General features: G+C 45.8%; 1 protein-coding gene across 7 annotated transcripts in view; it reads right to left on the reverse strand.

Moving 5' to 3' along the window:
• LOC146178643 (muscle calcium channel subunit alpha-1-like) overlaps positions 1-12,491 on the reverse strand; it is a 240,850-nt gene that overhangs the window by 117,205 nt on the left and 111,154 nt on the right. For all 7 annotated transcript variants that reach the window (XM_084578446.1, XM_084578444.1, XM_084578443.1 and 4 more), the window contains exon 7: positions 3,458-3,651. In XM_084578446.1, coding sequence (XP_084434572.1) covers positions 3,458-3,651 — 194 coding nt within the window. The remainder of the gene's footprint in view (positions 1-3,457; positions 3,652-12,491) is intronic.

Consider the following 12,491-nt stretch of genomic DNA (forward strand, 5'->3'; position numbering starts at 1 on the left):
CGCGGCTTTCGTCACACCGACGGGCAGCTACCAGCCAACAATGATGAGTTTCGGGCTCAAAAATGCTCCATTTTGTTTTTCCCGACTCATGGATAGGGTTTTAAAGGGGTGTGAAACATTCGCGGTGCCTTATTTAGACGACATTGCGGTTTTTTCCGACTCATGGGCGGACCATATGGTACATCTAAGAGCTGTACTGAGCCTTTTGCGTCAAGCTGGACTAACCGTAAAGGCCGAGAAATGTTGCCTGGCAAGGGCGACCGTGGACTACTTGGGTCACAATGTAGGTCAAGGTTTCAGGAAACCCAGCGAGATTAAGATTTCTGCGGTAGCAGACTACCCGCGGCCGAGCACGAAGACGGAAATTCGAGCATTCCTGGGTCTGACGGGATACTACAATCACTACATCCCTAACTATTCAGCTTTGGCTAGCCCTCTGACCGACGCTCTCCGCAAGACAGAACCGACAAATGTAGTCTGGGACGAACAAAAGGAAGCCTCCTTCGTAAACCTGAAGGCTGTGCTGATTAGCCGTCCGGTATTGCGAGCTCCAGACTATGCCCGAGAATTCACGGTCCAGTGTGATGCCAGTGATCGAGGGCTAGGTGCTGTTCTCTGCCAGAGAGATGACGACGGTAATGAGCACCCCGTGCTCTACTTGAGCAGAAAACTGAGTTCTAGAGAGAGGGCTTATTGCGCGTCAGAGAAAGAATGCGCTTGCATTGTATGGGCCATTCAAAAATTGCAGTGCTATCTTGGAGGGGCCAAATTCACCGTAGAGACGGACCATTGTCCCCTGGCTTGGCTGCAAACTGCGACATCGAAGAACAGTCGCCTTCTTAGGTGGAGCTTGATTTTACAGCAGTACAATTTTGAAATAAGATACAAAAAGGGGAAGTTAAATGGGAATGCGGACGCGCTTAGCCGCTCTTTCTAAGCGGTCCGAGATGTTCCTCACCATGTATCCAAATTGATAATCAGGTTTTTTTTTTTTTTTTTTGTGCGCTTGTATATGTGTGGCTATGTAAAGCAGCACGTTTGGTTCTCTAGGAATACGTGGGTCCTGAACGACTTGAGAGTGGGCTTTTCTCGAACAACAATGGCAGTTTTCTTTTAACCTGGTCTCTTCAGACGGGAGCCGAGTGCTTGTTTAGACATGTGGTTGAGTTTCAGACAGCTCGAGCAATTTGGCCTACAACAATCAAGACAACGCGACAAGCAACAGCGAGCTTCAAGCGTTCACGTGCAGGCCATTAAGTCGTCTCTTCATGCAGCAGCTGCGGCTGCTGCCCTCCGAGTCTCTTCTGGCGGGGGAGGAGGCTGTTACGACCAAGCATCCGCAATTGCGCGCTCTATTGTTCGCCTGTGGGCATGGATAAGTTTTGTGAATATGTGGTGATGGTCCAATGGCTCTAAGTGAGCCTGTTTCCAGGAATCCTGTTTTGTAAGCATGTTTTGCTTTGTGGACAACCTGCAAATGCCAAATTGACCTTGTCAAGAGAACGTCTGGAAAAACACAAAGAAACGTCCCCCTGAGGGAAATAGCAGGAAGTGCTTTCTTTCTTTTGTTCACCCTTCCAGTCGAGAAGGGCTATCGTCCAGTGAGGAATGTCTACTTTTCAAAGGAGACGACAGAGTGACATGTCCGCTGACGTGCAGGACAAGAAAGGAGCATGACTCATACGGCCATTAAGTGATTTCCCGGGAATGCAGGAAAGATTTGCAATTGTCGAAAAGGGACCATGTTGGGAGCCCTATGCGGCGCCACGTGCACTCGGGTTTCTGAGAAGTAAAACCCCTTGTCAGAACCAACCTGTGGTTTCTTTGCTGAAGAATAGAAATGTACCTCCTCTCCTCGCCGTTCCCAAGCTTTTCCCGCCAACAAGTGATCACGCCCAACGAATGAATGCCGGACCAGTCAGTGCTTCAGACCATCAGTGCAGTGATGTGTTCGATTGGATGCCGATACCTGAGGGGCGTGCCCTGGATTTGGTTGGTCAGCATCTTCAGAGAGGGGCTGGACATAGGGGGTTTTTAAGGACGCTGCAGAGCACGAAATGTCGCTCTGGGCCCTGGGTAAACGGCTCATCCAGTCGCTTCTCGCTATGAACTCTTAACGCTTGCCATTTTGCTGATGTACCCTTCTTTTTCGTGTAAATAATCTTGTAAATAAGTTTCTCAAAGTGCCATTAAACCTGCTTGTACATATTTCACCAACTTCGAAGATTCAATCCTACTTCAACCCCGAGTCTCTGCACGCTACCAAGTGAAGGCCGGGTCGACATAGCCCCAGCGTCACGACAGTACAGTTACCAATTACTCCATTTTCCGTAAACACGTTTTCTTCAATTCGAACTTCCACCTGCGCTCTGACTGCAATGAAGGATGCCTTGTGGTCGGAGGATTATGACAGAAAATAAGGCAACTATTATTACTATTACTGCAGTTCATTCTTTTTCTACACGCGTAGACGAACTTCACTTTAAAAATAACGAGAATGGCGACATCTGCTACCACTCTATTACAAAGGGGACACAGCATGCATACATCCATCCATCAACCTGCCTGCTTACTTGCCTGCCCACCCGTTCATCTGACAGGACGTCCGTCTAATCGTGCAGTGGTCAGCTTTGAATTACGCCCCGTCGAACATAGACATTTTGCAATGATAGCTGTACGTTATCGATTTCTCGGCAATCCCCAATATAAATACGCTGTCTCTCCCATTGCGCCCAAACTTAGGACTAGAGCACTTTCACGAAAATTTCTATCTTTTTGATCGCTTCACGTCATAGACTGCAGCGCGTCGACGTGCGTGACGTAACGGCGGCCGCAGGCTTCCACGCTACGCCTGCAGGGGACGCAAGTGTGGGTATATTTCGCACTCCGCCCTATGAGTGGCACTGCTTCAATAACAGCGGCTGGGGTGCCTCGAAAAGCCTGCGTATTGGCATCTGAAAATTGCTGCTTATCAGCATTTTCATGTGCAACGGTGACGACATATATTATGCACGTCCTCATTTGGTCTTTGGTGTGAGGGGGATAGCTAAATGCGCCTTGCAAGATACATTCTTGGCGGGGACAAAATATAAAAAAAAAGCAGGATTGCATTTAGCTACGCTTAATTAGCCTAATGGCGAAAGCCTTTCCTCCTTTCTTTCTTTCTCTATTCTGTCTACCTCTTCTGTTCTTCCTCTTACTTGGGTGTCTGTCTCTTCGTTATAGTTTAATTACTTTCTTTTCTTCCTTTGACTTTGTCGTCAGAACCAATTGTGACGTTCTTAACGGGGAATTATATTGACGTCAGAACCGTTTGCGACGTGTCGCTGACAGATATCGCGGAATCTCGTAGAATCTCGCGAACATCATGAACCTAGAAAGGCTTTCGCCTAAAAGGGAACAAGCTATTTATCGCACTGATTGAAATGGGGTTTAAATTCCCGACATCGAGGCTCACGTTGTATAGCACCCCCGTCCATCCCTCGTTGGTGACGCAGGTGAAGACGGTGAGCATGGCGAGCCCGAAGTTGTCGAAGTTTGTGATGCCGAAGTTTGGGCCTTCCCAGGGGCCCCGGCACACGTGCCCCTTGCTGGCGTCGCACTCGAAGCCGGACTCGCCGCACGGGTGGGGCTCTGGCTCCGCGTACTCCCCTGCAGAGGGCAATGAAGATCTCGCATTCCGGCAATCGCCCAAGGGAAATGTCTTGTACACCCTAGAACGCGTATGTAGATTTATACATTTGAACACTGCCCCAGCATAAATAGAGGCTGTAGCAGGGTTGAGAGACGGGCAAATTCACAGTTAAAAGCGCGTTCTCCAAGTGCTGAAATCTATAGAAGGACAACGCTCCTCACTGATCATCATAATTAGCCTCGCCTTCTTACTGTGTGGCCAAGACATTGAACCATACTCTTGAAACTGAGTTCATCCTACGCCACCTGTGGCTATATTAAAGTACCCCTCAATTGCTATTTGAGGTAAAATTCTAATGAAAAAATTCCATAGAAGTGGTATTTGTGAATATTCGAGACAAACTTGAATACTTTCCGCGGAGCCAATAATTTGCAAATAATTCTTAAGTAGTGCTCCTGGTGACCGCCCGCAACCGATTGAGGCGATACATCTCCGCGCGCAAACCTCCCAAATGGAGTCACTGGGGCTGCTGGGCGCGCCTTCTCTTAGGACGCTGCCAAGTTACGCAGGCGGGACGGGGTGTGGTGGGGTACAGTCACGACGGTTTTTTTTTTTTCGGTTTTTTTTTTTCTTGCGCGCCGGCGTGGGTTGAGCTGAGGGGGAGAGGAGACGCATGATTTTCGGTCGGCCGTATGTTCGGTGCTAATAAAATCTAGCTTAAACATTGTTTTGCTATAAAGAGAATATATGGGAGACCTATTGCTCAAGCTTGGTTTATAATTTTAGTAAATAGTTTTTCATGAGCTCTTTAACCCTATAAGCTTCCTGATCTCCTTCGTAGTCCTCACCTTTTTCTCTACCCGGCGACATGCTTGCGTTTTTCTTAGGATCTACTCCGATTACCGATAACGGACTATATTATGCTAATGAAACGGCAGAATTCACAACACGATAAGCACCACCTCGTGATGAAGAAGTCACGTAGTTGCCAGTAAAGTCGACGCAACCCTGCCAAGAAATACATCATGCTACTGCGTCCTTTTTTGCGTCAAGCGATCATCGGGGGTCGCAATTTCGTTTTTATTCAGATCGACGAAAAAGGAGATGCCAGAGCCTGAGGATATGTAAAGAGGGCCTGGTACTCTTCTTCTCACTAAGGAGATTTATTTAATTATTTGTTTCCAATACCTCAAAGACCCCAGGAGTACGGGGTTTTACATGAGGGTAGGCTTGACAGTATTGTCGAGATTAACAAAAAAAAATTTTCAATGGCGGTTCTGAAATGGCTTGGGTTAGAGTGAGCGACGATGTCAGTGGGAAGATCGTTCCAGTCGATGGCTGTCCTTACAAAAAATGAGTTGAGGTGCGTTGTCGTTCGGGAATGTGGCGGATAAACGGCCAAGGTGTGGCTGATGCGACCGGATGTTCGATGAATCGGCATGATGACTGCTGTGCTAGATGATAAGGCATGATAAAATTTATGAAATAAACAGAGTCTAGATATTTTACGGCGTGCTTGCAAGCTTGGGAGATCGGCATTAGCTTTTAGATTAGTGGCGCTAGTATTACGAGAATAGTCAGAGAAGATAAATCTAGCTGCACGGTTTTGTGTTAATTCAATGGTAGATATCAAGTTTTGAAGATGCGGGTCCCACAATGCGCATGCGTACTCCAATTTGGACCTTACAAGGGTTACATAAGCTAGATGTTTACCAGAAGAAGGTGCCTGAGCTAGGTTACGCCGAAGAAAGCCAAGTGTGCGGTTAGCATCGTTAGTAACGGATGTAACGTGAGAATGCCATGTAAGGTCACTGGAAACTGCACTCAAACCTGCACTCAAACCAGCGGCACAATTCTGAAGGAAACCTACGTTATGCACAACACAAAATGCGGATAATACCGTGCACACGTCAGCAATTCTAGCTGAAAATATCACATCTAGTAAAACCAATAAAATATGTAACACTCAAAAATACAAGAAACAGTGACGTACAATAACTGCCCAACGTATCAGACGCCTTATAGTGATACAAAAAATGGCCTAGAAGAGAACTCATCATCAAGTAATATGTAAGCAAACATTAGAGTGCTCGAGGGGATACTGCGGCGTGCAGAATATACTCAGTCAATCAATCAATTAACTCCCTTGACGCGCATTGATGCGCGAATTGGTTTGACGCAATTAGATTTCCTCAATTCGTGTCCTTTTCCACAGTCATTTATCACTTGTAAAAAAAAAAATAAACTGTCAGTTTTGTGCGCTTTCTCACACCTTCTTGCTTTCCTGAGGATGACTTGGAGCCTTTTTTGCGAAGTAACTTCCAAAGATGTTGCTCTCCAAGAAACGATTCCAACTCTAAGATCATGAGTCAACCGTAGGCCTATTATCGTTTGGAGACTGAAAGACCATTTTGCGAAGCGCGAACCGACAACAGCTATCAGTCTAGAAATTATTATTTTTTCGGCAATACAATAATTTGCGGGTACCCTCCTCATCCTTTCACCACGCTCACATCTTGGGATTCCACACGCCCACTTCTAAGAGGAAAGTATTACCTCCAGGCTCATATCAATTATTAACTGGATTAAAAATTCCTAGACTTCAGTTTAGTGACGGTAAAGAGAGAGAGAGATAATAGAATATAAAGGCTGGGAGGTTAACCGGGTGATGCCCAGTAGGCTGCCCTACGCGTGGGAAGGGGAGCAAAGGAAGATTGCGAACATGACGGCGGGCTGATTCAATAAAGATTAGAAATTATATAATTTCGCTCCAACTGCATTTCCTCGCTGTCGTCAACTTGAATAGAGATGAACAGGTACCAAAATAATGTCCGAGTAAGCTAGATTAGAAGAAACAGTTTTGCGTGAGCTCAACTCGCAGTTTTATTGGTTCTTGAACTAAGCCACTGACCTAGTGTTTATTTAAATACTAGCAAATGCTTCTCCTTTCATCGCTAGGAACCTTTTGAAGCATTTCACAAGCCAAACTATTATTCCAAGGTACTAAATTTCAACTTGGGGGTCGATGAAGATTACCCGCGAATTCGGCACTAATCCTATGAACTGTAAATATAAATACGTTTATAGATTACTTATCAGCAGTCGCTGTGGCTATAGCGTGATCTAACAAGATGTGACAGCTCATTTCAATATGTAGTTAAAAGTGAAGGTGTCGAATAACTTGGAACATTGAACCATCAGTACACACAGCGGCATAGGATCAAAATACCAAATGTGCGTTTGGTACATTACTCGTGCATACCTAAGATAGGCGAATTAAGATGCACCTCGTACGTAAACGGCCCTTTGCTGACTTCTCTGCCCCGAACACTAAATGTGCCGTTCCGGCGGTGTGGTAGTGATCACAGAGCCTTTCCCACATCTGCATTTTAATGGCTCATACTGTCGTGGACAAAATGTGTCTTGCTTTTGCGGTGGCTCTGATTGGCCGATGCGGGATGACGTCATAGAGTTCTCGACTAATCACAGAGCCCCACCACAGTATGCGCGAATGCGTGCCTTATATAACCATATGTCAATCAATAATCAGATACTAATTAATCACTAATTAATTGACTAATTACTAATCATTAATTCAATATTGCATTGATAAATAATTCATTAATAATTAATTACTACTCGTTAATGACAGTTTCGTAGCAGAATGTGGCGCTGAGGGTTTCGCCTTTCACTACTTCAGTCGCCAAACTCCCTCGTAATTTTTCTCCTTAAATACAAACAAACACATTCCCTAATCTTCAAATTTTAAATAAGATAAGCCCAACAAAATACACGAGTTACTGTCCTTGGTGCAGTGCAAGCCCCACACTCTATCACATCTCTTGGGAATGCCAGGATAAACCTGACCCAACGTTAATTGTGCCATGCCCGACACACGAGCAGTGGGAGGCGGCCCTGACCAGCGACAACCTGGACCAGCAAGCCTGGATTATCCAGCTAGTCCGCAAGTCAGCTGCTGCCAGCGGAGCCCTGGACTAGGGGCACCGACCACCCAGCTCCTGCGAATTTTTACTGATCATTATGCTCATTAAAAGTTTTCTCTCTCTCTCTCCCTCGTAATTTTTCTCCTTGGTAGAAAGTTACCCTTCTGCCATCCTGCAGCGTAGTTTCCTCCATTTAGGGATATAAAATGAACACGCCAGCCATTCCGCACGGCTGAGGGCATTTGTATTTGGTTTTTCTTCCGTTCGCGATGTATGACCTGAAAACTGTACTCCTGTATGGATAAATTCCATCAGGCTAGCCTCGAAGGTCTTTTCTCGAACACAGAAAGCATGCGTTCGGGGCCTGCCTTCACAACAGCGTTTGTAAGTCTTTGCCAAACATCCATTGAACAAGGCATTCCCAACATTTACGCTAAGGAAAGCATAGCTACGCCAGCATCACCTGTATGAGCTGGTGAAAGTCCTCAGACGAAATCAGCTGCATAAATGCAATAAATAAAACCGGCGCGGTGACGCAGTGATTAGGGTACTCGGCTACTATACCCATTGATGCGGGACCGAATTCCAGCAGCGGCGGACGCTTTTTCAGGAAGGCGAAAAGCAAGACACCTGTGTGCTGTGCGATGTCAGTGCGCGGTAAAGAACCCCAGGTGGTCGAAATTGCTCCGGAGCCCTCCACTACGGCGTCTCTCACAGTCTGAGTCATTTTAGGACGTTAAACTTGATAAACCAAACCAACCACAGTAATAAATATCCCAGCGTTTCTAAGCACACCTCAGAATTCGCGGAAAGTTCCATTGTCATTACTGCAAACATATGGCAAACTTTTTCGTAAATTTCTTCGTAATATGCTTCTTGAGCGGAAGCCCTCTCTGAAATATAAAGCAAAACAAGTCTCCTCAGCTGGCACACGATAGCCACAATTGCTTATGAGCCACAAAAACATAACTAACTAACTAACTAACTAACTAACTAACTAACTAACTAACTAACTAACTAACTAACTAACTAACTAACTAACTAACTAACTAACTAACTAACTAACTAACTAACTAACTAACTAACTAACTAACTAACTAACTAACTAACTAACTAACTAACTAACTAACTAACTAACTAACTAACTAACAACTATCTATCTAACTAACTAAATAAATAACTAACTAACTAACTAACTAACTAGATAACTCACTAATGCCTACTGGGCGGCACCTATTTCCAAATCCTTTTTGTATCGCACTATCAGAACCATCGTCAAAGCGAGGCACCGTTCTCCAGGAGGAGGAGCAGCCAGTTTATTGTCCGTGTCGTTCTCCTAATCCTCTGAGTCGATACAGACTATTTTAATCTTAAATAGTTTTCCACCCATTAGGCCTGAAGAAAACGATTTTTTTAGTTTACGAAGGAACCAGAAAAAAAGGCTTACGTTTTGACAGGCATTGAAGGTATAAAGCGCCGCAGTAACTGCCAGACACGTCGCGATTATGAAAACCTAAAATAATTTTTTCGCATAACCACCTATCTAGTTGTTTCACGCGGTACATAATTGTTGACGCAGCGCCTCGAAGAGTTAATCAAAATTCGTGACTGCTTGCGCAGAATGCGCTATGAAGCCCAATACAGCAAAGATGCCCAGGAACCGGCAGTTACAAAACCTCTCCCGAGAAACTCGTCACGTGGCTCGAGAAATACGAAGCCGCACTTGCCGCAAGGAAACCGAACGATCTATAGTCGTCTTCACGGGAGTCATTATGCAACGACAAAAACGACGAACACACGAGGGTCGAGGGGCGCAAGAATCGGTGAGGGCGCTGCTTAGCGAATTTGCTTCTTTGTGTTCGTTCCTACGTTTCCTATTAATCAGGCCAGCGATTCCCGACGATATAAGGCCTTCGCTGTATTTGACGTGTTACGCAAGCGGAGGTGGCAACAAAGGAAGCGAAGTCACAGCCGTGTTTATCCAAGGTTGGAGTCCGATTTTCTGACTGCCTTGGCATCGAAGCAGCCTACGTCTCCGTTGCCGCACGACGGGCAGCTTCGCATTGGTACTTCGAGAGCGTGTGTTGCGCGGTATTTGCAAACGAGTCCGACTTCTCAAAACCTCGCACCGAGATGTGTAAGAGGTCGTGGGAGAGCAATGTTCTAGTATTTTGAGACGACATGAACACAGCTTTAGCTTCGCCTCGGATAAGGAAGCGCCTGTTAATTTTGAAATGCAGTGCACGAAGCACTCGGGAAAGTGTTTCCTTACAGGCACTGCCTTCGTGAGTGCTGTCTTGCTCGTCTACTGCATCATCAACTACACAGGTAGAGCCTTATACACCGTCTTTGAAAAAGTAACCAAACTGCATGTTTTGCTTCTCGCTTGTATTCTAAATCCAGCATTGATTGATTGATTAATCGATTAATTGATTGATTGATTGGTGCGAGCCAGTCAAGCTGCCAACGGGTAGCTTTTTATTTTCAGGTTGCAAATAAACTGATTTGATTTCATTTGATTCCTAGAGGATCACAAATTGTTAAGAATTGAGGTCAGCAGCCCGCCTTCCTTTTGCACAGGTTTACAACTTCGGAATTGGTACAAATTCTCTGCTACCAGATTGAGAATCGGAACACGCGGCCTGGTTACTTTTGGCAAAGGTGGTACAAAAATGGTTTGGTTTCTGTTACAGGGTTTAAAGTCCTAAAGCGATTCAGGAAGTGAGGGACGCCATATTTAAGGGCTCCGTGGTGCAGCGTGCCTAACTCCAAGCGCCCGGAAGGCTGCGCATATGGGTACCGATCTCACCATCCCATCTCAATGAACCAATATTCGTAATTTGTTGGCAACACCCGGCCCTACATAGAGCTGCAGTGTACTGCCAGTGAAGTACCCGTATAAGGCCGATGGATATGTCTCTAAGGGAGTTGGCAGCGCCTTTCCATTCGGCCATAACATGGGGCCTCTAGTGGTCGTCACATAAAAGCGCTTATCAATCAGTGCCTACGTCACCTGGCAACTATCATCTGCCAGGGGCATCCTGAAAGGCCAAAGGTGGATGCTTCCGATACTACAGTTTTTTTTTTTTTTTTTACTGATCTGCCATATTTGTTTACGGACTAAAAATACTGCACAGTGTACAAGGCAATACTCAATGCAGGGGCACCTGGTATATGCAGTGTGTAAACGAAGATCTGCATCTTGTTATCTAGCCCGATTAGTGTATGATGCAATGTTGTGGTGGCTTTATTTTAGATCTCGTTTGTAGTAGAGATGTTTTCTTTTTGGTTTGGTTTGCTTTTCGAAGTTTTAACGTCCCAAAGTGACTCAGGCTGAGAGACGCCACAGCGGAGGGTTCCGGAAATATCGATCACATGATTTTTTCTTAATGTGCATTGACATTGCACAGCACACGGGCGCCTTTCTTTTCGCCTCCGTCGAAAAAGAGATCGCAGCAGCCATGATCCATCACGGTGGGTCAATACTTTATCTTTATTCTGACCTACGCATGCGCATAATTAAAACAATTATGATCATTGTCCGTACGTGCATGAAATTCACATGTACTCGCCTAGCATGCTGTACTGTGATGCCTCGATTAAAAACATTCACTCCTTTTGCGCGCACTTATGATTGAAAAGTTACCGCTGAATTAAGAAATCACAAATTACAATGATACGGCATATAATGTGCTGCTTCAAAAAAAAAATGGAATATATTGCAACAAGGCGCTCCTGCTGTTAGTGTCGTTTGCTGTGGTTTTCGTATTTTGTTGGTGCTTGTTTTTGTTTCGCGCACTACAGGCAAACTGCGATAATGAAGCATCTAGCCCGACATGTTCCTTTTTTTCAGCTTGTCTAGAGACCATAGCCTGTACAAGGAAGAAAGCCGTCCCTATCACTCTACAGCGTCAACAAAACAGTGGTCAAAAAGGAGACCATCTACGATAACCCCACCAGAAACGGCCTTCTGAGCGAGGCTAGGGCTGGCGTGCTGCGTACCCAACGACTTCGGGCCAGATTCGCTCCTAGGCTGAACACGGCATGCTTCCGATGCCAAACTGCTCAGGAGACGATCCGGTATATTGCATTGGAGTACCCATATATCTGTCGTCCCCGCTCCCTCCAACGACGCACGCCATGACGAAGGCTAAGGACATTCTGGAGATATCCCTTGGATGCGAAGTAAAGTGCATGACACAAACGGCAAAACCGAGGCGATTGAAGCGACCAAACGACGCCTTGAGCACTGCATTGGGGACAGCTAGATGCTAAATTTATGTGAGCAATGCAGCGGCGTTCTAAGGAATGCTTTTGTAGGCCCGATCCAAAACCCACTGTAATCACCTGTTAAAAATGGTTTGAACCGTACCATCAACATCATCATTGTCACCAGTCTCCGCTGTAAACCGGAGGCGTCTCCCGTATCCTTCTGAAACCATCTAAAGTGACGGTTTTGACCAACTTGTCCGTGCAAACTTCAGAATAATATGTACTCACTGAACCTATCCCACCTAAAGCCCCTGGGACTTTAATGCCACCCTCTGCTACGCTTTCCGTCTCGATCTCTGTGTTACAGTATACGGCGCCACGGGTATTTTCTCTTCGTATCTCACAAATTTAAAGAGGCTGGTCAAGGTTGTTTAACGGGTAGGTAAGAGAGCGTAAGGCGGTAGACGAATGAGCCAAATTCTTCCTAGGTTTGCGGGCGCATCTTGCATCAGACTCGAAGGATAACCGATTACCGAAGTACAAATGTTGAGAGTACTGGGCATACGGTGTCACCCGTTAATAATTAAGGGGGTATTATTAACGATGCGCCCTTAACGGTGCGCACACTCCCAGACACCCTTAGAGTGAGTGGGGGTAGCTGTTCCGGTCGCAAAGGAGATGCCCTCGACTTGCGTGGCAAG

This window comes from Amblyomma maculatum, chromosome 9 (genome assembly GCF_055883805.1).
Source record: "Amblyomma maculatum isolate TAMU_Amacu chromosome 9, ASM5588380v1, whole genome shotgun sequence".
NCBI classification, from domain to species: domain Eukaryota; kingdom Metazoa; phylum Arthropoda; class Arachnida; order Ixodida; family Ixodidae; genus Amblyomma; species Amblyomma maculatum.